The sequence below is a fragment of the Amblyomma americanum genome, chromosome 11 (genome assembly GCF_052857255.1).
Source record: "Amblyomma americanum isolate KBUSLIRL-KWMA chromosome 11, ASM5285725v1, whole genome shotgun sequence".
In the NCBI taxonomy this organism is placed as follows: domain Eukaryota; kingdom Metazoa; phylum Arthropoda; class Arachnida; order Ixodida; family Ixodidae; genus Amblyomma; species Amblyomma americanum.
The window spans coordinates 71,550,399-71,575,873 of NC_135507.1; the positions used below are offsets into that span (position 1 = coordinate 71,550,399).

General features: G+C 50.2%; 1 protein-coding gene across 1 annotated transcript in view; it reads left to right on the plus strand.

Annotated features, from left to right (window-relative positions):
* Window positions 1-25,475, plus strand: part of LOC144109692 (uncharacterized) — a 94,765-nt gene that overhangs the window by 50,730 nt on the left and 18,560 nt on the right. The window contains exons 8-9 of the mRNA XM_077642492.1: window positions 174-329; window positions 17,036-17,287. Of these exons, the coding sequence (XP_077498618.1) occupies window positions 174-329; window positions 17,036-17,287 (408 nt within the window). The remainder of the gene's footprint in view (window positions 1-173; window positions 330-17,035; window positions 17,288-25,475) is intronic.

The window sequence follows — 25,475 nt, forward strand, 5'->3', positions numbered from 1 at the left end:
TTTGCTGTATTTTTACACTCCATCTCCTCTCCTTTCCTCGCCTTACGTCGGAGTTAGAAAAATAGTTGGCTACATTACGTGACCCCAGTGTGATGGGGAGGTGGAAGCTTGTTCTACCATCACAGTGGACAGAACTGTCTGTGCCCATCTGGGTGTTGTAATTCTGCCCCCAGGTGGCCACTCTGATGCCGGGCCGGACAAACGATCAGTGCCGGGAGCACTACCTGAACTTTTTTGCATACGAAATCCTCTCGGGCCCATACACTCCCTGGGAGGACCAGACCCTGGTGGAGCTGGTGGACAAGCACGGACAGGGATGCTGGTCTGCGGTGAGTGATGCTGGGGCAGGGGTAGGACGCTGCAGGTGCACAGTAGAGCGAGAAAAGCAGCAGGAACAGAAAGGATTATTCAAACCTTGCGCATGAATCCCAACTGCAAGACGGGAACTGTCTGCCCTCTCAAAAACGAAGTGTCTAAATCTGGTGGAGAACACTTGCCCCGAATGTGTTTTTCTTTCACTTGTGCTGTGTGCTCCGGCCATGCCATGGAGTGAGGTAGACTGGAACATCGACCCTGACACGTTGCAGTGCATGCACTCAGCAGGCGCAATTTTGCTACACAAATGCCCAGCACGTGACTGGGGCTCACCTTTGCGCTGTACTTTCTTTCCACACCCCTTTGCTCATCAGCATGGCTTTGCGCATGCCTTCCTCTGCTCACTATCGTCCTGGTAAAATAGCTAGAGTCACTCCTAAAATTTCCAGAGTGTCGTGCTCGTATGTCTCGGGCCACCAGGGCCTAGAAGGTTGGCTACTACAGCTCATGAAGTGCTTCCAGATAGAGTGAAACAAGCCATAGCAGGTCAATTGCTTTGAGCAGCACCCTTCCAACAGCACTGGACTGTCCTCTAGAGCCTGCATAAGTGCACCAGTTGCTGCATTCTCGTTTCCTGTTCCTTGTGTTGGTTCATGATATCGCCTTTTTGAGCAATGACTACTGGACAGCATTTTAAATTATCTCCTGAAATAATTACGTTACGGGGCACATGAACTTAGCACCACAAAGATGATTTCTGTACTGGACACACTTGGCACCGGCTGCCACATATACAGTTGAATCCCGCCACAACGAAATCGGCGGGGCGTACGAAAAATTTCGCTGTCGCGGAATTTCGTTGTCGAGAAATTATAGCCCGAGTCGGCTGATCCCGGGCTGGCGTTGCATACGACTGTTCTTACGTCGCCGCGCACGTGAAAGTGCGTGGCGCGAAACGACTGCACCATGTGTCTGCGCATAGGCGACTTGGTGTAGAGAGAGGAACTCGAGTGAGACACAGAGGGAAGCATCGTGCCTGCATGCTCTGCCGAAGCGCGATTGGTGGCCCCGAGAGGGACCGTTGAAAAAAAAAAAGCTGCCAAAGGAGCTTTGAGAGAAGAGGAGGAGGAGAGGCGGCGTTGCGAAAAAAAAAATTATTTCCAGAAGTCCGTAAGCTTTGTCTGCTTGCGTTTTGCTGCCTGCAGCGGTGTCACGCGACTCTCACACTCTGTTATGAGAGCCATCGCAACGTCGTCGTCGTGAGAGCCCAGAAACTTCCTGATAAGATCGAAGGCATCCAACACCTGCGACGAGGTTGCCAAGGCGGATGAATCCTGGGCGGAGTCGTCTTCAGCTTCGGACGGCGGCTCTTCTGGCTCGCGAACACTTTTAATTAGTATGTCCTCATCACTGAGCTCCTCGTAAACAAGCACATCCGCATCAGCGTTGAGGAAATCGTCCAGCTCGATATCACCGGGGATGTTTCCTGCATCCTGGAGGGATTTCCAGGCCGTACTGATCCCCGGAGTCGACGATGATGGAGCGTCATCCTCCACGGCTGCAGCTGTGCTGGTCGCCTCCTGGTCAGCAAACCCGGCGTGCTTGAAGCAGTTGTTGATCAAGGTGGACCGCGTCACGTTCCACGCAGCAGCTATAATCTGCAGAGCCATGAAGAGGTCCACCTTCGTCTCCCTGCCCGTCTCGATATTCAAAAGAATACGCTGAATCAGCCTCTCCCGATAAGCACACTTCACGCTTCTGATAATGCCTTGATCCAGCGGCTGAATGATCGAAGTGCAGTTAGGCGGGAAGAATCTCACCTCAACGCTTGACAACTTGACGTCGTCGATGCGGTGGGCAGAACAATTGTCCAAGAGCAAACAAACCTTTCGGTTCTGCCTGCTCATGTCGCGGTCAAGTGCCGTAAGCCAGTCCGCAAATATGGCACGGGTCATCCACGACCGCCCGTTAGCGACGTACTTGACGGGAAGGCTTCTGTTTCCCTTGAAGCAACGCGGTTTAGCACTTTTCCCAATAACTAACGGGGGACGCCTGTCCGACCCATCCATATTCGTGCACAGCAGCACTGTCACTCTTTTCTTGCTGTGCTTGCCACCCTGGCAACGCTGCCCTTTAAAATCCAGTGTCCTCGCTGGCAGCATCTCGTAAAAGAGGCCCGTCTCGTCCGCGTTATAAATATCGGACGGCACGTAGCCGCTCATGATATCAGCCACGTTGTCCACCACCCATTCTGAGGCGCCGCCAGTGTCCGCGGAACTTGCTTCCCCGCACAAAACTTTCCCGACGACGTTGTGCCTCACTTTGAAGCGATTGAGCCAACCTGTGCTGGCCTTAAAGTCATCCAGGCCTAGCAAACAGGCATAATTGAGGGCCTTCTGCTGAACAATGCTGCCGCTAAGCGGGATGTTCTTGGCTCGCGTTTCGACAAACCAGGTGTAGACAGCCTTATCGAGCTCTTCGTAAGTTGGCTGCGTCACCTTCTTGTGTTGAGCTGAAGTGCCCGACGCAAGTGCCTTGCCGATGCTTTCTTTGCTCTTGAGTATCGTTGATAACGAACTCGGCGCGATGCCAAAATCTGCCGCAATAATCGACTTCTTTTTCCCGCTTTCTGCTTCGGCGATAATACGCGCTTTTTCTTCTAGCGAAAGAAATTTCCGCTTCTTCGCTGGCGGCGACATCCTAGGCATTCAGCAGAGCAGAGACGCGACGAGACCACGCTAAACGCTGCACACACAAAGGAAGAAATGGTGAAGCGGAGTGGGCTTCTTCCTGCACTCTCGCGTTTTCCTTTTTTTTTTTTTCGCCGACAGGACACGAAGCTCCGCCCACCGATGGCTCCGCCCACCGGTCCACACAGACTGCCTGAAACGCGCTCGGTGCCTAGCAGACGACGCGGCCACGGAGGACGCGGCCGAAGACGCTAGCAGATGGCGTGCGCTGGCGCATTTTACACGCGCTTTCGAGGAGCCCCTCTTCGCTTGGAGGCCGCGAACGCTTACCAGCCAACACCGCTAGCAAGTGATCATGACGCGCTTTCGTGCTTGACAGGAAACCGCGAGCACCATGACAGCGAGCTACATCAATCGAAGAAGCCCAGCAAAGAGCCAATGAGCGGGGCGTGACGTCACTTCAAAAATCACGTGGGCATCTGGAGAAAAAAAAAAAGCACACGAGGGTGTGCGCGAGGAGGATGTGCGATTGAGTGTGCGTACCCCCCCCCCCCCCCCAACAGTCTGCGACGCAAAAAAATTAACGGCGGGAACGGGAAAGTCGCTCTTCAGCACTCAACTTCTGAAGAAAGACAAGACGGAGGGGCCACTCACCCGCGAAAATTCGCAAAAAAAATTCGTAGAAGCGAACACGTGCTCGCAAAGTACTTCGTTTTTGAGGAAATTTTAATACATTAAGTCCTATGGAGGTTTCACGGGGAATGCAAATTACTTCGTTGTGGTGAAAATTTCGTTGAAGCGGCGTTCGTTGTACCGGGATTCAACTGTACCCTTCAGATCAGGAGACATGGAGAGGAGGAGTGCGGTACTCTAGCAAAGCTTCTGGTGGCTCTAGAAATAGCTAGTGTTCCTGTCTATGCTCCCATATATAGTAGCAGTAGACTTTGCTAGCCGGGAAATGCACAAGGGGAATCAGGCTTATTGTTGAGCATACACAACTGATTTTGCATTGGTGGATCGGCTGATGTATCATCAGTGTCAAATACAATGCAAGCAAAAGAGTTGAACCGCAAACACCAAAATGGGATTATATTAGCCGTGAGAGGCTCAATACTAGGGCTTACTAATTCTGCCTAGAAGGTGCAACGATTGTTGTTTAGAAGTGTTAATCAAACTCATTTCTGCTTTCCCTCCAAGAGCTTATATGGTTTTATGTGTGTGTATATTGCCATATTTACACGATTGTAAGTCGTCCTCTTTTTTTTAAATTTGAAAATCCTAAGTTGGGGGGGTCAACTTATAGTCAAAACGAAAACATTGCACTATAAGTAAAGGCGAGTTTAGTGAGATATCAGGCATGCTACAGCGTGGTTGCATTTCTGCTGCGCGGCTCCATCTCATCGCTCTTGGTGCTGGCCTTCAGCAGCTGCTATGTCAACGCGCAGAACTTGCATCTCCTCCCCCGCACCCGCGGGCGGCGGCCGATGACTGCTATTGATAAGCAACAAACTGGCACCTCACATGTAGCTGCTGACTACGGTTGCTGATAAATGGCGACGCCCCGATGACGCAATTGCGTTCTAAGGGAAGCTCAAGCGCCCAACAAGGTTTTTTTTATGCGCGCTCGACGCTCAAGGGAGCGTTGATAGTTGATGGAAGGGCCGCTGTTCCAATCGGGGCGGCACCTCCACTCGGAATGGCAGCAACGCCGGGGAGTGTTGAAAGCCGACGGAAGAGCTGATGCCATTCACGCATAGTTTCTCTTTGGCTCTGACACATTTGACTACTGCCACTACGTTCAACAAGTTTTTGATGGAGGGCTTCGTCAGTCATCATTTGTGCTCCAGTTCCGGCAAGCGACTGGCGCTCATTCATGGCTACATTCAAGATGGCTATCATTCTTTACGATGAAGAAACGAACAGCTGCACACCGGGCCGCATGTTCGACGTTCACAACGGGTCCACGCGATGCCATGATGTGGCAGTTTGAGAAGTGCGGGATTTTGCTGCACGACGACGTTAGAACGGCGCGCTGTGGGACTGCATCAGCGATCACATCGGCAGCGCTAGTGAAAACAATGGCGCAAGTGCGGACGAGTAGTCCAGTGACAAACATTTTCGTTTTGGAATGTGCCCACAGGCATGCCCGCACGCAGCAGCCGATAGCGGCTGGCGATAAATGGCAGCCGTTAGATAATGCTATCGCATTCAACTATTCAAGGCCAAGCTTAAACAACCTCGGAAGTTTTTTTATTTTTCGGAAATGTGATTTTGGGGTTTGGCTTACATTTGAGTTGACTTGCAATCGTGTAAATATGGTAGTTCTCTTTTTTGAGCTTCATCTCTTGCTGATGTTACGTAAAGTGGAGCCCCCTCTTCAATATGCGTGTTCAATGAAGTAAGAAACAAGCTTGTCTCACATGATGTCATGTTGTCTGTGCACTGCCCTTGTAATTTTGAGACTGTCATCTGCGTGTACCAGGCCTCTGAACGTAGCTCAAGGGGCACGCAGATGACAGACCTACAAGGAGGCCGGCACACAGACGGCGCGACAAATGTGAGAACCGCTTACTGTGTAGCATTATTTGAATGCTGGTGCTGCGTACATGGAGAGTAGGCAATGAAATGTTTTGTTGTTGGCTGTACTAGGATATTGTCACGTAGTGGTGACGGCAGTCGAAGCAGCGATGAAGACGGACAAAAGGGGTCTTCTAAAAGAACTGTTTATTGGGCTGACTTGCACCCAAAATGGACTGAATCACTCGGCGGCGGCGAAGCGACAAGCGTGCTCGGCGGTCGTCGAACAGAATGCCCGCCGCTGTCGGCCGTGCTCAATTTAAAGCTGATAGCGAACATTTGAGATAAAGGGTGCAAAGTTACTAGAACATTCCGGAACAACGTAGAATCAGCTTTGCCTGGCTGCGATCAATCGAGATAAATCTAGTCGCGTCTTGCGTCGCAAACAAAGCGATAAGGTGGTGTCGCGGCAGATTTGAAAAACGAACAAACACTGCAAATATTGGCGGCATTACTCCCCTCTCAAAGAAGCATCGACCCGATGCATTAAAACAAATAATGCGACTAGTAAGGGAAAAAACAGATCTTGCGAAAATAGAGCATGGAAATGCAGCGGCCTTTAGCGCGCATAATACGGCTTCAGACGGACTACATGGACAACTTCTGGTCGTACGCGGCGTCGCTGGGATGCAGTCATTGCGTCAGGGATGACTTCATAATCCAGTTCACCCAGCCGACGAAGAACCTTGTACGGGCCGAAATAGCGGCGCAAAAGCTGCGTCCACACCCAGACTTGGTCTCCTGGCTTGTATTCCGCATTGCGTGTTCGTAGGTTGTAGCATCTGGCGTCGGACCGCTGCTGATCTTTGATCCGTAATCGGGCAAGCCTTCGAGCTTCTTCTGCGCATTGAAGGTAGGCGGCAACGTCGACGTTCTCTTCTTCTGCAACGTTGGGCAGCATGGCGTCTAGCGTGGTCGTGGCCTCCCTGCCATGGACGAGCCTAAAAGGCGTCATCTGGGTGGTCTCCTGCACTGCGGTGTTGTAGGCGAAGACGACGTAAGGCAGGATGACATCCCAGGTTTTATGTTCGGCATCGACATACATAGCGAGCATATCGGCGATGGTTTTGTTCAGGCGCTCGGTCAGTCCGTTGGTTTGCGGATGGTATGCAGTTGTCCTCCGGTGGCTGGTTTGGCTGTAGTGCAGGATGGCTTGCGTGAGTTCCGCCGTAAATGCTGTTCCTCTGTCCGTGATGAGCACATCGGGGGCGCCGTGTCGAAGAAGAATGCACTCCACGAAAAATTTGGCCACTTCTGCTGCTGTTCCGTTCGGTAGGGCTTTCGCCTCGGCGTAGCGGGTCAGGTAGTCGGTCGCTATGATGATCCACTTATTTCCAGATGTTGACGTTGGAAAAGGGCCAAGCAAGTCCATGCCAATCTGCTGAAAGGGTCTTGAGGGAGGTTCAGTGGGGTTCAGAAATCCTGCTGGTCGTGTGGGAGGAGTCTTTCGTCGCTGACAATCTCGGCATGTTTTCACATAGTGTGCGACATCGGCAGACAGTCGGGGCCAGTAATACTTGTCTTGAATGCGGCGGAGAGTGCGAGTAAACCCGAGATGTCCAGCTGTCGGCTCGTCGTGTGAAGCCTGTAGAACTTCTTCGCGGAGACAAGTAGGTACAACAAGGAGGTAGGCTGTTTTGTTCGCTGTAAAGTTCTTCTTCACAAGGACCTCATTCTGCACACAGAAAGAAGACAGTCCTCGCTTGAATGAAGCGGGGGGTGAAGAAACCTTGCCTTCCAGGTACTCGATGAGGCCTTTTAGGTTGGGGTCCGAGCGTTGCTGCCGAGCAAAAAGAGCTTGCGCTGATGGGTCCCAGGAAGGCGTCCTCATCGTTGTCCAGCGGCGGTGCATCTACAGGGGCTCGTGAGAGGCAATCGGCGTCAGTGTGCTTGCATCCGGACTTGTAAACGACGGTGACGTCAAACTCCTGGAGACGCAGACTCCATCGAGCGAGTCGGCCAGAGGGATCCTTCAAATTGGCAAGCCAGCAGAGCACGTGGTGGTCGCTGACCACCTTGAACGGCCGTCCGTAGAGGTAGGGGCGGAATTTCGACGTAGCCCAGATGATGGCAAGGCACTCCTTCTCAGTGGTCGAATAGTTAGCCTCGGCCTTGGAAAGGGAACGGCTAGCGTATGCGATGACCTTCTCCAGCCCGTCACTTTTTTGAACGAGAAGGCGCCTAGTCCCACGCTGCTTGCGTCGGTATGAACTTCAGTATCGGCGTTTTCATCAAAATGCGCAAGGATCGGTGGGGACTGTAAATGACGCTGAGGTTCCTTGAAGGCTTCTGCTTGCGGCGCTTCCCATTTAAACGGCACGTCTGCCTTCGTCAGTTGGGTCAGGGGCACGGCGATGCGCGAAAAGTTTTTCACAAATCGTCGGTAATATGCGCATAGTCCGAGAAATCTGCGCACTGCTTTCTTATCGGCCGGCGGTTGAAACTGTTCAATAGCAGCTGTTTTCTGCGGGTCTGGGCGTACTCCTTCCTTGCTAACGATGTGGCCTAGAAACAGCAGCTCTTCGTAGGCAAAGTGGCATTTCTCTGCTTTCAAGGTTAGGCCAGACGACTTGATTGCGTCTAGTACTGTTCGAAGTCTTTTGAGGTGCTCTTCAAAGTTCGAGGCGAAGACAACGACGTCATCTAAATGTACCAGACAAATCTGCCACTTCAGGCCTGCCAGCACTGTATCCATTACTCGTTGAAACGTCGCTGGTGCGGAACAGAGACCAAATGGCATCACCTTGAACTCAAACAGCCCATCCGGAGTTATGAATGCTGTCTTCTCGCGATCTCTTTCGTCGACCTCAATTTGCCAGTAGCCGCTCTTGAGGTCTATAGATGAGAAATATTTGGCATTGCAGAGGCGGTCCAGTGTGTCGTCGATGCGGGGGAGGGGGTAGACGTCCTTCTTTGTTATGTTGTTCAAGCGGCGGTAATCCACGCAGAATCGAAGTGCACCGTCTTTCTTTCTCACTAGAACAACCGGTGCCGCCCATGGGCTGTTTGAAGGCTGGATGACGTCGTCGCGAAGCATTTCTTCGACTTGGTCCCGGATGGCTTGTCGTTCTCGCAGAGACACACGGTAGGGGCTTTGACGGAGAGGTCGGACGTGTTGATCCGTTATAATGCGATGCTTGGCAATTGGCGTCTGTCGCACCTTGGGCGATGTCGAAAAGCACTCACTGTAGTTTTGAAGCAGATTGCGGATCTGGTCTTGTCTGTTCCGGTGCAGGGCTGGGTTGATGTCGAAAGTGGGCGAGTTCTCTTGGTCAGGCGGATCTTCTGCGGAGGGGTCGGAGAGGGCGAAGGAATCTCGTACGTCAGATATTTCGTCAAAGAAAGCAATCGTCGTTCCTCTGTTAATATGCCGGTATTCTTCGCTGAAGTTAGTCAGCAGTACTTCGGCCTGGCCATTGCGGAAATGTGCGATGCCTCTTGCGATGCTGATTCCTCGGTCTAGTAGCAACTGCATGTTCCTCTCGATGATGGCTTCAGTGTTTATGGCTTTCGTGGCGCCTACGGTCACGATAACGCTTGAACGGGGTGGGACGCTCACTTCTTCCTCCAGGACACTTAGGGCAACGTGATTTTCCCAAGTTTTCATCGAAGTGATGGCTTCGTCTGTCGAAAGCGTGATCAGCTTGGATCGCAGATCAATGATCGCCTGATGCTCATTAAGGAAATCCATACCCAAGATCACTTCGCGGGAGCATTGCGGTAGCACAACGAAGGTCGCAGGATAGGTATGTCTTTTGACAGTCACTCGCGCTGTGCATCGTCCTGATGGCGTAATGAGGTGGCCCCCAGCGGTGCGAATTTGTGGGCCGTCCCAAGCCGTTGTGACTTTTCTGAGCTGCGCAGCGAATGTTCCATTCATCACCGAGTAATCGGCTCCTGTGTCGACTAGAGCGGTAACTTTCCGGCCGTCGATAGTCACTTCTAGGTCGGAGGTCCTGGCTCTTGCATTGCATGTCGCTCTCGGCGTCGGGTCACGGCTTCGTCGCGTATGCGAGTCACGGGTTGGGCGTGTGGTCGAAGCTCCTCTGGGTGGCGGCGTCGATTTCAAGGTAGCTTGCGTCGTGGTCGAGGTTCTCATTGTGTGCGGCGTCGATGCAGCGAGTGTCGGTCCTTCATGCGGCGTCGCGGGTGCAGCGTCTTCATGGGGCGTGGTCGGTGGAGGATCTTCGGCGTTTAGCTCGTGAGCAACCTCACCTCCAGAGGTTGCTGCCTTTAGTTTCCCCTACGGGGGCTGGGCGACCTTCCTCGTACCGCGGCTGCGTAGCTGCGGCGTGGCGACGCAAAGCGCGAGGTTGACGACGATGGTGAGCGCGAAAAGCGGTTCGGCGTGTACTCTTCTCGACGCAGGTACTCGTCGATTTCGTGCGGACGTTGTCCGAAGCGTGGTCGTGGGGCGTTAACGGCAAATCCTCGAAGACCGATACGTCGGTACGGGCAGTGACGAAGAATATGGCCGGCCTCACCGCAATGGAAGCACAACGGCCGGTTGTCGGAAGTCCTCCAGGCGTCGCATTTCCTGGGGCTTGAGCGTCGGTCATAGGCTGGGCGGGTGGGGGCTGGGAGGCGGCGTTGTGGAACGATTGGCTCATCTCGGAGAAGACGTGGGGGTTGTCGTTGGGGCTGGGCAGTCCTTACTGCAGCGGCGTAGGTCATGGCCTCGGGTTCTTTGGCCGTTGGGGTGCCAAGTGCCTGTTGCACTTCTTCCCATACCACATCCATCAGAGTGGCTGCTTGTGGCTGTGGGGAGGATGGCAGTAATCGGCGTAGCTCCTCTCGGACGATTTCGCGGATAACTTCCCGCAAGCTGTCGCTGGTGGTGGCCGGCGTGTCCGAACGGATTGCACAGGCAGAGGAAGGGCGATTGTACTGCCGAGCTCGAACGTCGAGGGTCTTCTCAATCGTGTAGGCTTCTTGCATAAACTCCTCGACTGTTTTTGGCGGCTGGCAGACGAGGCTTGCAAAGAGTTGTTCTTTTACGCCACGAATTAAAAACTGAACTTTCTTTTCCTCGGTCATCCCGGGATCGGCGCGGCGAAATAGGCGCTTCATCTCCTCGACGTAACTGCGGACGGGCTCATTCGGAAGCTGGATCCTGGACTCGAGGAGTCGTTCGGCTCTTTCTTTCCTCACGACACTGGTGAATACGTTCAATAGTTCTCTCTTGAATAGCTCCCATGTCGTAAGGGACGACTCGTAGTTTTCGTACCACGTGCGTGCGGAGCCATCCAATGAGAAAAAAACGTGTCCAATCTTTGCCGCATCATCCCACTTGTTGAATGCCGCCACGTGCTTAAATTGGTCCAACCATTCTTCAGGGTCTTCGCCTAGGGATCCATTGAAAGTTGGCGGCACCCGCGGCTGCTGCAGTATGATCGGTGTCGACATCTTTGGCGAGGTTGCAGTGCTGGTAACAGCGTCTTTTCGCTGTCTGGTGCGGTCCGGCAGTTTCCCGAACTCAGGCTCCTCTCCCTGGAGACGTCGGCTGGCTCGCTGAGCTGCTGGTTCGTCCTCGGGTGTGAAGCGCCCAGGGCTGGGTTCACGACTTGAAGGGGGCGTCCGGAACATGGAAGTCACCCAGCACCTCCACCAGATGTCACGTAGTGGTGACGGCAGTCGAAGCAGCGATGAAGACGGACGAAAGGGGTCTTCTAAAAGAACTGTTTATTGGGCTGACTTGCACCCAAAATGGACTGAATCACTTGGCGGCGGCGAAGCGACAAGCGTGCTCGGCGGTCGTCGAACAGAATGCCCGCCGCTGTCGGCCGTGCTCAATTTAAAGCTGATAGCGAACATTCGAGATAAAGGGCGCAAAGTTACTAGAACATTCCGGAACAACGTAGAATCAGCTTTGCCTGGCTGCGATCAATCGAGATAAATCTAGTCGCGTCTTGCGTCGCAAACAAAGCGATAAGGTGGTGTCGCGGCAGATTTGAAAAACGAACAAACACTGCAAATATTGGCAGCAATATGAAGGAGGATAGTTGTTCGCTTGGCAGTGAACAGCCGCTCTGCCGGTGGTGCTGCTGCTTCTAAGTTGAGTTGCATAAAGTTCCTAAAAATGCACATTATGTGAGTACTGTGCGATGTCCGGGAACTCTGGGAGAGCAAACGGGTGATAAAATGGTGCTTTCGATGGCAGCGCCGGATCCATCCACAAGATGCGCTACACAGTCGTATTTTTTCAAAGAGCACGCTTAGCCCGCAAAGACTTTGGGCATTTTAAAATGCATTTTCTTTGTCAGTCTGTGGGCACTACAGTTGAATCCCGCCACAACGAAATCGGCGGGGCGTACGAAAAATTTCGCTGTCGCGGAATTTCGTTGTCGAGAAATTACAGCCCGAGTCGGCTGATCCCGGGCTGGCGTTGCATACGACTGTTCTTACGTCGCCGCGCACGTGAAAGTGCGTGGCGCGAAACGACTGCACCATGTGTCTGCGCATAGGCGACTTGGTGTAGAGAGAGGAACTCGAGTGAGACACAGCGGGAAGCATCGTGCCTGCATGCTCTGCCGAAGCGCGATTGGTGGCCCCGAGAGGGACCGTTGAAAAAAAAAAGCTGCCAAAGGAGCTTTGAGAGAAGAGGAGGAGGAGAGGCGGCGTTGCGAAAAAAAAAATTATTTCCAGAAGTCCGTAAGCTTTGTCTGCTTGCGTTTTGCTGCCAGCAGCGGTGTCACACGACTCTCACACTCTGTTATGAGAGCCATCGCAACGTCGTCGTCGTGAGAGCCCAGAAACTTCCTGATAAGATCGAAGGCATCCAACACCTGCGACGAGGTTGCCAAGGCGGATGAATCCTGGGCGGAGTCGTCTTCAGCTTCGAACGGCGGCTCTTCTGGCTCGCGAACACTTTTAATTAGTATGTCCTCATCACTGAGCTCCTCGTAAACAAGCACATCCGCATCAGCGTTGAGGAAATCGTCCAGCTCGATATCGCCGGGCATGTTTCCTGCATCCTGGAGGGATTTCCAGGCCGTACTGATCCCCGGAGTCGACGATGATGGACCGTCATCCTCCGCGGCTGCAGCTGTGCTGGTCGCCTCCTGGTCAACAAACCCGGCGTGCTTGAAGCAGTTGTTGATCAAGGTGGACCGCGTCACGTTCCACGCAGCAGCTATAATCTGCAGAGCCATGAAGAGGTCCACCTTCGTCTCCCTGCCCGTCTCGATATTCAAAAGAATACGCTGAATCAGCCTCTCCCGATAAGCACACTTCACGCTTCTGATAATGCCTTGATCCAGCGGCTGAATGATCGAAGTGCAGTTAGGCGGGAAGAATCTCACCTCAACGCTTGACAACTTGACGTCGTCGATGCGGTGGGCAGAACAATTGTCCAAGAGCAAACAAACCTTTCGGTTCTGCCTGCTCATGTCGCGGTCAAGTGCCGTAAGCCAGTCCGCAAATATGGCACGGGTCATCCACGACCGCCCGTTAGCGACGTACTTGACGGGAAGGCTTCTGTTTCCCTTGAAGCAGCGCGGTTTAGCACTTTTCCCAATAACTAACGGGGGACGCCTGTCCGACCCATCCATATTCGTGCACAGCAGCACTGTCACTCTTTTCTTGCTGTGCTTGCCACCCTGGCAACGCTGCCCTTTAAAATCCAGTGTCCTCGCTGGCAGCATCTCGTAAAAGAGGCCCGTCTCGTCCGCGTTATAAATATCGGACGGCACGTAGCCGCTCATGATATCAGCCATGTTGTCCACCACCCATTCTGAGGCGCCGCCACAAAACTTTCCCGACGACGTTGTGCCTCACTTTGAAGCGATTGAGCCAACCTGTGCTGGCCTTAAAGTCATCCAGGCCTAGCAAACAGGCATAATTGAGGGCCTTCTGCTGAGCAATGCTGCCGCTAAGCGGGATGTTCTTGGCTCTCGTTTCGACAAACCAGGTGTAGACAGCCTTATCGAGCTCTTCGTAAGTTGGCTGCGTCACCTTCTTGTGTTGAGCTGAAGTGCCCGACGCAAGTGCCTTGCCGATGTTTTCTTTGCTCTTGAGTATCGTTGATAACGAACTCGATGCGATGCCAAAATCTGCCGCAATAATCGACTTCTTCTTCCCGCTTTCTGCTTCGGCGATAATACGCGCTTTTTCTTCTAGCGAAAGAAATTTCCGCTTCTTCGCTGGCGGCGACATCCTAGGAATTCAGCAGAGCAGAGACGCGACGAGACCACGCTAAACGGTGCACACACAAAGGAAGAAATGGTGAAGCGGAGTGGGCTTCTTCCTGCACTCTCGCGTTTTCCTTTTTTTTTTTTCTCCGACAGGACACGAAGCTCCGCCCACCGATGGCTCCGCCCACCGGTCCACACAGACTGCCTGAAACGCGCTCGGTGCCTAGCAGACGACGCGGCCACGGAGGACGCGGCCGAAGACGCTAGCAGATGGCGTGCGCTGGCGCATTTTACACGCGCTTTCGAGGAGCCCCTCTTCGCTTGGAGGCCGCGAACGCTTACCAGCTAACACCGCTAGCAAGTGATCATGACGCGCTTTCGTGCTTGACAGGAAACCGCGAGCACCATGACAGCGAGCTACATCAATCGAAGAAGCCCAGCAAAGAGCCAATGAGCGGGGCGTGACGTCACTTCAAAAATCACGTGGGCATCTGGAGAAAAAAAATAAAGCACACGAGGGTGTGCGCGAGGAGGATGTGCGATTGAGTGTGCGTACCCCCCCCCCCCCCCCCAACAGTCTGCGATGCAAAAAAATTAACGGCGGGAACGGGAAAGTCGCTCTTCAGCACTCAACTTCTGAAGAAAGACAAGACGGAGGGGCCACTCACCCGCGAAAATTCGCAAAAAAATTCGTAGAAGCGAACACGTGCTCGCAAAGTACTTCGTTTTTGAGGAAATTTTAATACATTAAGTCCTATGGGGGTTTCACGGGGAATGCAAATTACTTCGTTGTGGCGAAAATTTCGTTGAAGCGGCGTTCGTTGTACCGGGATTCAACTGTAGTTGTATGTTCTCACCTTGTATAACAGCCCAGTTTTTGACTGTCGAACTTGCGGCTACTACTGTTGCGTGCAGACATTTTTAGCAGTAAGCTAACCTTGTCTGGTGGTGACACCACTGACGCTGCATGCAAGCCATAGTGAAGAAAGGGACATGAAAGTTCGTCAGCACCGACAAAGCAGCACGATGTACGCATGCAATGTTGCATTTAAGTACATGATAGAATCGGGAGTTCAATGCCACAGCAGCTGACAAGGCAGGCAGGAAGTGTAAAAAGAAATGGAAACAGGCTTTGCCAGCAGCACTGCTTTGCCTTCAACGTGTGACACTGTGTGCTGCCACCATCGCGCCAAAGATAATGTGCTTCATGTAAATGCTGGCTCATCACATTGCCCGTGAGCTGCTGTCGCATTCTATTGCCTTCATGTAAGCACAGCTATTGTAGCGACATGAAGCAGGCAACCGAAACGCATGCTACGATGCATGCGCATGCTTGTGGAATAAAGGGAATGAAGTGTCTCTATCATGGACCCCGGAATGACCGTAGCAGTGGCGCGGCACGGCGCGGTAGTTCTGTACAGCTGCAGTGTGAAAATTTTCAGAGTACCACATACTTTTTCCCCACACCGCCGTACATAGAAGGAGCATGGCCGCCGTGGCTCAGTGTTGGCAGAAGTCTGAATACAAAAACTTGCATGTGTCTGCATACAGTAGCAGCTTTCCAGCCTGATTTCACCTTTGGGGTCTGCAAACGTGTGAGGTGCTGTTTAAAGGAGTTACAAAGATTATTTTTTGGAATTTCCTCTTGAGCATTTGTTCTTGACGTCATTGAAGCTGACTCTACCAACTACGCAGAAGTTTAATTTGTCATTTATAATAACCATGCGTCGGCGGCAGATACACAGGGCACCACGTACGTGACTGTCATGCTAGGAGCATCAGGCAGAGACATCCATATACCTTGCAAGTCCAATGGGAGGGACAGGGGGAGTGTGCTACCCTGAAAACTTTTCCCCTGACTGCAAAGCCCAAGTCCCAGCACCATCTCGAGGTTTCCCCACCAAGCTTTCTCAGATGTAGCAAAAGTGATCTCCTCTTATTTGCGGAGTCGGCACTCCTGCCTATCTTGCTCTTTGGGTCGGGCTAAGCCAAGGGGTCTCATGCTCAGCTGGCGTAAGATGATGTATTTGGTTTATGGGGATTAGCGTCACAAAGTTTCTAAGGCTATGAGGGACATCGTAGTGGAGGGCTCCACGTAATTTGACCACCTGGGGTTGTTTAACATGCACTGGCATCGCACAGGACAAAGGCCTCTAGCATTCTTCCTTCATCGAAATGCGCCGCCGTGGCTGGAATCGAACCTGCACCTTTCAGGTCAGCTGCCCAGCACGAAAACCGCTGAGCCGCAGCTGCGACCTTCCCAAAAATATTGTATTCATTCTATGGTAAGGTACATATGTGTTATACAAAACCATTTATAAGAAGGAGTCATCTATAAGCACTGCACCAGTGTCACTGTGGTCACAAAATGGTTTTCAAGCACTAAGGAGTTGATGGAGAAAGGAGCCAGTTTAGGAGAAGCCCTTACGTCAGCTTTCCCGAAGCCGGTAATATGGGTCCCACCTTGTGATTCAGCCACCACCCAGAGAGCTGAGAGCATCTAGCATCTCCGTTGTGATAGGTGCACCTCAGAATGGACGAATAATTTCAGGTGGCCGCTATTTTGAAGAACGTCTCCCACCTTGTTCTGCCTACAGGGGCAAATTTATGGGTGACTCTTGGATTGGCAGTCCTACTTGCTCAGTGCATGTCTGGGCCATTGTGTGAGAAAGTAAGTGGGGTTCACATGGTTTTGCCATTGTTTGGTTGTGATGTGTTACGGTCTCTTCTGTCATAAAATTGCAGGCCTGTATTTGGGTGGACGAAGCACAGCTAGCGTTTCCCATGTGCAATCATTGCGCTCATTCCTTACTTGCCACAAGGTTGCTCCCATCTGCAGGCAAGCCATACGTTGCCGTCGAAGCAGGCTACGGTGGCGTTGCACACAAGTGGCAGGTCTTGTTGGCATCTTTCTGTTCTGCGACCCATGTTTTTGACAAGTTTATCAGGTTGAAATTGTCCCCCAAAGAGGTTCTGACTCTCTGGTTAAACTTTCAATGCTCCTCTATCTTCCACACATTTGTGGTTCCTGTCTGCTTTCTAGAACCAAGTCCCATGTCTACAAGTGTTCGCTATAATTGACGGTCGATGGCATAGCCCATATGTGGATCCTAATGGTCACATTAGTTTCAGTGGAACTAGAGAAGCATTTGTTGTAAGTGGTGCTTTTAGATTTGGGCTTGCCTACACACACGTGGTCAAGTTTTTTCTAGCATAAGCTAAAATAATCACTCTTTGATTACTAACTACCAAGGTGCTGGCCTGTTATCTGGCCATGCCATCCTTGCACTGCTGCAGTCAGCGTGATACACGTATGTGCAGGTCTCCAAAGATATGCCCTGGCGGACATCCAATTCGGTTTCGGCACGCTACAAGCGGCTCAAGCAGCTGATGGAGAAGGATCAAGTGACAGCGGCTGACTTGCAGAAGTATTACGCAGCATCCGGTGAGAAGGTGGCCAGGGACCGCCGTAGCCAGACTACGGCGCTGGACCGGCGGTATGAGGTGTATCGGCGTGTCTGCCGCATGATCACCACTTCAACACAGAGGGAGGTTGCGCTGAAGCTGTGCAAGGTTTGTCCTGTTTGTTCCTTGCATGGAGCTGTCTTTATGTTCTGCGCAAAGTGCTCTGTCAAGGTTTCAAGAGGGTGGCGGTATTTGTAAATGAATTGGAGATGGTAAATCTGAGTACAAGAAAAAGGTCACATTGAACCATTCAACAATGATGACTGCAGAAACTTATCCGGATTGAATTGTTGTAATCTGTCACTCTGTGGGGAAGGTGAAAGAACGTGAAAGTTTTTAGTGCGATCAAGATATATGGCTGGGCAGTTGGCATGGTGAAATCTCACTGTGCTTTACAAAATAAGGGTGCGAGATTAAGGGGCACACTGATTGCAAGTTTGTAACGAGGACAGCGTGGTATGGAGTTGCTCTGTGTGCATTTCTAGCAAAGAAATATCTAGTGAGTTTTGCTCATCATAGAAGGGGAGTGAGAGCTTAGGAATTAAGTGGGCCAAGCTACTTCCTTTACCACACACAAGGTGAGCTCTGAGTTGTGATGAATTGTTAATTGGCACTTTCTGTGGTTTCGTAATTTCACACATAGTTATCTTGCATATCAGACTTTTTACTGAATGCTTAGAATATGTGCATGAGGCTAGAAATTCCGCAGTAAAAGATTTGCTTTAGTGCTGCTGGCAAAATATGTGCGTGATAAAATTGCGGAGGACGTGCTACCATGCTCACTGGTTTGATAAATTAATTCAGTGCTTATATTCAGGCAGTCTCGAGTGTCCTCAGACCCCCATCTATGCTGACAAGAGATCTGAGATCCCCTGTGCTAGAATATAAGGACTGGATGAATCCGTAGCAGGCAACCATTCCTATTATACGTAAGTGGTGGTCGGAACTTTTCTTCTCTGCATTAATAATCAATAACGTGTTTTCTAAAAACTGAGATGTATAAAAATAAAAAGTCGGGAGCACTACACAAAGACTTGAAGAAAAAATTGGAAAAGACAATTATCCTCCGCCTTAATTAAGGGTATGATTGACACAAAAGCATAGTGGTTTAGGCTTTCAATTCTGAGCATTTTGACATCTTTGAATGTATTTTTATTTTTCAATTGTTTCAAATAATTGATTGATCAATTACACTCTCTAAATTTTCTTATTTAGCATCCTCAAGCATTGGCTTTTCATTCGTAGAATTTGGACACCTTTGAGCCATTTTTATTCATTTTTTATTTCTTTAGTGAATCAGTTAAAATGATTTATTAACTCTTCATCGCCTATCACACATGAATTAATCGTCAGCTTCTAGAACTGCAAATTACCATGATACGATATCTTTACGCAGCCCCCGATTATTTCCTACATGCGGTGCCGACTACTACTGCACTGATGGCTTTTTGACCAAATGAGCTGTATATGCTATCATGTAAAACGGAACTGAATGCCCTCATGCCATGAGTTAGTCCAGAGCTGGCCACTGCCAATGCTACACAACACACAACAGCGACAAGGCCGCTCGCAGAGCGGGGAGATCACTTGTTTAGCCCATCTAGTCTTTTTACAGTGAACTTTCGCTGTTGTTGTTCCACACCTAACATAAATTCGTTGGAGGCACTTAGGTATCTAAGTGGAAGGTGAAAGCTGTCACGGAAAGGTTAAAGCTGTTTGCGACTCATTGCACTGATTTGAAATTGTGACCCAAATTACAGATCACATGCCCTTAAGATCACGTGACATCACAAGGTCACGTGACATATGAGGAGATGTAACGGACGGACGGTCACTGCGACTGTGAGCCATTAAAGGCTATCGCCTTAAAACGTGTCATCATCGTTATTTTCACTTCAACCTGCTAGCCCCTAAGATTGCTTTGCATGTGAGCAGGGGCATTTCATAACTCCAGAGCAAGTGAAAAAACAAAAATTGGCTGGATTTTTTTTTACAGGCCATTAACTAGGAACACTTGATGCAAAGGATTGCAGTCCATTCTGTCCTGAACAGCAGTATGAAATTCAGAATGTCTGGTACAAAGGAACAAGTCTGCACTCAACGCTGTTGAAGCCATCTTTTGTGGGGTGTGCAGCTATTCGCAGGCTCTTTTATACAGGGACAGAAGACTGATGACAGCACATAGGCAATGTAGTGGAATTAAACCTGGGTGTATAGTTGACCCTCCTAGTAGGGAATCTCTCGATATTGCAAAGCTTCTCGAATATCGAACTCGGCTTTCATGGAAGTTTGTGTACATTTTACCGAAGCGCTGCGGCAGTTGACCTTAATGTAGCAAATGCACCCCACCAAACATTTATAGCTGATGCAATGTTGCCAAAAATTTGGTCAAACCTTAACGATAATATCTATGATAACAAAAATAATGATACGACGTGAATGGCCACAAGAAAAACATCTACCTACAATTGCATTGAGCATCGTAGAAACACAATATGCTGTGTTCATGTGCCACAAGCACCACCTTCTGGTGAATGCAGCAGTCGCCACAGCTTTTGCTTCTGTAGTGACACATCAAGAGGCGTTCCAACAGTCTGGGTGCAGGGGTGGTGCAAAACTTCAAGGCATAGCCTTGACACAGGACTAGCAGTGTGGGTTATTTGCGAAATTATGGCGCCGATATCCTACGATTCCTGGGAGTGCGGACGCGAAGCGAGGGATAAGTTCGTTTCAGAGTCGGTGGATGGGAGGGAGCATACAGGAGAGAGGTGGCTTCCTCCAACTTCTCCGCCTCCTCTGCCTGCCTGGCACTCCAACCCCACAGTTAGCAGCATCGTTCGAACAGTGGCAGACATATTGGCCGCTGCTGCTGTAGTCAAATTTACGCATACTCCTTTCTCTCGGCAGTGTAGCTTACCTGGCTATATTCGGTGCTGCACTGATTTTTGTTTGAGTTGTTTAGTGGAATACACTTGATGAAAATGAAGCCTGCTGATGAAAGCCTTCAAGGCTGGCAGTGCACAAACAGTACACTGAAAGTATTGCGGTATCAGGCAGGCGGGGCGACGCTTACAGCAACATGGTCCGAGCAAGAATGGAACACATGCTTATTGAGGGCACAACTTATGAAGGCACGAGCTAGCATACTGCGCATCACTGATGCGAATCCCCGCTGATACAATCACTACACGTGTCCGATATGTCCTCCCTCAGGAACAAACAAAATTAAACACATGGATAAATATACCGATCAGTCATAGCTTGGGCACTTGGTGCTTGTGTTTGTCATAACTTAACTCTGTGGGGGCTGGGTGCTATGAGTTGACCTTCTCACAGGGGGCTGTGATGGGATGCTCGGCGGAGGATCGCGGCCACTTACTGGTAGCGTCAATCCCTCGCAGTTTCGTGAAGTTACTCTACACGCTTGCGCAGTTAGTTCCACGGGGGTCGTACGCTGCTGTGTGCGGCAGTGGGAACCCTTAAGATTCTCCTCATCATTGTCATCGCTGTCACTGCTATATCACTCCTCCTTCCTAGGTAGATGCTGTCAGTTTGACCGCAGCACACGATAATCTTGGGTTTGTACCAAGTAGATCGTGGAGCGCTTTCAGCTATGATCGTCGCGTTCCGTGACCAACCCGCAGCATTCTGGAGCCACACCTTTGTGCCTCTGTGTAGTACTGCCGAAGGCTTTCCAGCCCTGGCTTGGTGATGTTTCCTCACTTTTGTCCCGGACACCCTTCCAAAGCCGGGAAGATGAGAATAAAGTTGCCTCCTCTGTAGAAGCTCACCCGGAGAATTCCCATCTTCAAGTGGTGTAGAGATATGCTAGAAGACCAGGCCAGAAATCCTCCCGTGCCTCGAGGGTATTTTCAGGATCTGTCGTTCAAGTGCCGATAACGGGTGCTCAAGGCTATATGATAGAAGTTGTACGTTTTGGCAAATGCGCCAAATTCATGGCTCAAGAACTGGGGTCCGTTATCTGTGCATACTTCCACTGATACACCATACCTGGCGAACATGGCGCTAAAGGCTGCAATCGTGGCTTCCACAGTTGTGTCTTCCAGGTTGTCGACCTCGGGGAAAATAGGAAAAGGCACCATAGTCAACCACATGCGATTTTCTCACATAAGAAAGATATCCACTCCAACCCTGTACCAAGCACATTTCGGAAGTGGTCGCATTAGAAGTGGTTCCTGTGCTTGTCTGCATGCATATTTTCTGAACGTTGCGCAGCTGTCTACCTGGGCAGTATCAAATATCAGCAAGTATCATTTGCCAAGTATTGGGCATGTGGGACGACGCTTACAGCAACATTGTCTGTGCAAAAATGAAACGTATGTTTATTGAGGGCACAGCTTATAAAGGTACCAGCTAGCGCGCTGTGCATACTGCGCATCACTGATATGCATCTGCGCTAATACAATCGCTACACGTGTCCAATACAATGGGTACATTGCCCATCTTCAATGTGCATCAATAGCTGTTAAGCACTCATTTTTGGCTTTCACATCGTAGTAGTAGTAGTAGTAGCAGTATTATGTCATAATCGTCAGTGTAACTGGTGGGTGCATTGCCATGGAAACCTCACAAAGGGTGTTTATCGCTCAAGGAGGAAAATGACATGAGCTGCAAAATTGTTAACTGCTGGGTGGTTACGGCAGGAACCACCCGGTGGGTTGTTACCGTGGTAGGAGGAGGGTATCGGGAGAGCGGAGGAATCCCCAACCAGAGGATGATGTCCATGGAAGGAGGTGCGTATGGCGAGAGAGTAACAAGGTGCAACCTGGTGCCTTAGGAACCAACTGAAGGGTAGTTACCCTAGAAGGAGGAGGAGGGTACGGTGAGTAAAGAAGGATATATAGTGAATGTAGGAAGGCCTGCTACAGTAACCATCCGGAACGTGGTTACCACGGAAAGAGGATGAGTGTAAGGCAAGAGCAGAGGAATCTAGAAGGATCCACCTGCAGCAGCTGCTGTGAAACACGCTGCCGGAAGGAAGGATCATTGGCGGTGCTGTGCTTCTAGGGCAGCGGACTGGAGAGGAGACCTAGGCGAAAAACGACTGAGTGAAAAACTAAAAAGAGTGCCCTGGAGTCACGCATATGTGATGTCACTCTCATATTCACTACTGCAATATATCATAAAGAGCAAATACCGTAATAGCTGTCGATGAATTTCCATCCTGGCAATATTTTTATGACCCCGAAAAATATGGAGGTTTTCTATGAAGGTTTGCTGGATTTCACCCGAATTGGCTTCTGATTATGATTTTTACCAGGGTTGGGCATGACACTTCACAAAACTATATATGATACTGATACCCAGCACCCTGAAAAATTGCATTTCTAATAGTGATACAAGATACATAACTGAAATTGATTTTCAATAGAGATAATTGATGCTATATCTTCAATACTTTGACACATCACTGTATTCACTAGTATTAATAAAGCTGGCAGTATGATTAGGTAAGTGGAGAACTTTAAGTTCTATGATTTCTGGAATCTTTAGTCTGTTCAACATAGCACACTGTTTTTTGAAAGTTTTGCACTTGACAGTTTGTGGTGGTTTAACGAGACGCCATAGTGAAGGACTCTGGAAGTTTCAACCACCTGGGGTTCTTTAATGTGCACTGACATAGCACAGTACACAGGCCTCTAGAATTTCACCTCCGTCGAAATTTGACCGCGTCTTTCGGGTCAGCAGCCGACCACCATAACCACTGAGCCACCGCGGTGACTGCTATGAAACTTTACTCCCACATCAATATCATATTGCATAACAGAGCATAATCATGATACAGTCGAGCCTGCTTATAACGAACATGAGCGTCATGCGGTGTCCATTCGTTATATCCCGAAGTTCGTAGTAAGTGCACCGCAGGTTTAAAAACAGTTGCTTTTCAAAACACAATTTTTTTTTATTTACGAAAAAGTCCATGACGGACGTCTGTTTTTGCAGTGCAGATCTGATGAGAGAGGTTTCTAGTTTATTTTTCAGCAGAAGCATGCTATCGCCGAGGCCCTTGGCATAGACAAGTTATCTGAGGCTCTATATGTAGCACACTGCTACAGGCGTGCTTATGGGCGCTTATCCGAAATTTCATCCTCATCTGACACTTCAGAAACGCTGCCCTCGTCCGTGCACGGTTCTGCGGTGTCGGCGTCGTCATCGACAGAAATAAAATTCCAACCAAAGTCACGACCCCCTCATGTCAGAGTCGACGACGCACTGCCACAAATCGCCGCCGGGCTGGTCATCTTCCGAAGCATATCAGACTCAGTATCAGACACTGTGTCGACTATGCTGGCCTTGCGGAAGCAGCTCCGCTCGGCAATGGCCGTCACCTCCGCCCAGGTCGCTTTCATCGTCTCTACCGCTGAATACAATGGAAACGGGCACGGTGTTCCCATCTGCCATACCGAATTACAACCGGGGCCCGAGATTTGAACAAAGCCAACGAAACATCCGCACCGCAACAAGGGTTACAAAAGCACGTGATGGGGTTGACGTGCAATGTAAAGGGGGAAATCAAGCCAGTCAAGCTAAAGATGCAGACACACAGCGCCATTGGAGAGACCAATAAGGGGCATCCATGAGCATCAGTGCGGTCACCTCTTGGCTCCCACGGAAGGCCAGTTTCACAGAGCATGGCCTCCGCGATCGGCGTCACGGTTGATCGCAGAGCCCACGCGCGGATTTCCAAGAGAGTGAGGAGAGGGGAGCGGAGTTGCGAGGAGGGGCGGGAGGGCAGTGGGCCTGCGATGAGGCTTGGGAAAACATGCCACGCGCCGGGCGCGCAAAGGGGTCGGAGGCAGGTTATCTCTCATTGCGGTGCCGGGTTTATGCCGTCCGTTTGCTGTAACCGATCAGCAGGACTTAATGACGTTCGTTATACGTAATTTTATGCCTTTGAAACAATGTATATTTTGACGGTCGCACAGGTCTCGTTCATTATAAGAGAAAGTTCATCTTAAGTGGGGCCATTACATGTGGGCTCGACTGTAATGCAAAACATTGACCACGTATTGCTAGTGCATCTAACTCATTTGGCTGTGGAAATCTACAATCATTGTTTTCGTCTGTTACTGCAGTATTTACTTAGTTGCCGCTGCCTTTGCCCTGTGCTTAAAGGTGCCGAGAACCAAAGTTATTTCCCCAGCACTGTGTTCAACAGACTTCTGAAGTTGAACACCCTTTGTTGAAAGCTGGAAGAAAAAGGACAAAAATAAATAGATTGAACGGTTTTATTAGGCACAATAGGTCTTGCTAATCTTGTTATTTAGATGCTGTTTTTACATAACAGCTTTAAGTAACAGTATTTTCTCGCACTGCCAGTTTGAGAAAGCCCCATGATGCGGCCGTGCAGTGAAAATGAAAAGAGCCTCTCTACAGGAGCAGACCAGCTCGTTGCCATGTTGTTCTTTATGAAGGTGCTTTTATCAAAGAATGAAAGTGATGTAAATAGCCAGGTCGACTTGAGGGTCGTGGCCAAGAAACTCAAGTTTCACTCCCCAGGTGAAAATTTCTAACTGGTTTCCAACTGGTTTCTAACTGGTCCCAGTCCATTTGGTTTAAGGAACAGATTTCCAGTTGCAACTGGGACCAGTTGCGTCTGGGACCAGTTGCATCTGGAACCAGTTGCAATCCCAGATGCAACTGGAACCCGTTTCAATCCCAGATATATCTGGGACCCATTGCAATCCCAGATGCACCTGGAACCCGTTGCAATCCCAGATGCGGTGGGGGCCTTATGCAGACCATTCACAGACGTCTCCACGGGAGCGTTGGGACGTCCAAGCACTCTAGCTAGCTCAAATACATTTGAGTAAGCGAGTGTACATGGTCGTCACGGAAGTTCAAAACACTGAAGATAAGTTTTGAGTGCGTCAATGTTTATTGCCCTTTGCACTTTCACTGAATCTTGAATCTTCTCGCTGAGCCAGTTCGTCATGTTTTTAGACAGCTGCGGTGGCATTAATACTCTTCTGCCGAGCCCAATAGGTCAGAGTTGCTGCAAAACAAAACATAATAGTTCATTTTTATAGGTGACAAACAAGAGAATCGCACACAGCAAATACAAATAAAATTTAGGCTCTTTACCCACGCGAGTCTATGAGGCGTCCAGGGGTGCTCTCTGCAGCATTAAGATGCAATCGTGCTGAGCGGAGTTCGCTTCCACATGCACTTCGGCACACGATCCGAACGCATGCCCACTTCTCGTATAGTAGAGATCAGTTGCATACATCACCAGCCTTTGTTTCAATGAACAGCGAGTTTGGAAAAGCAGCCA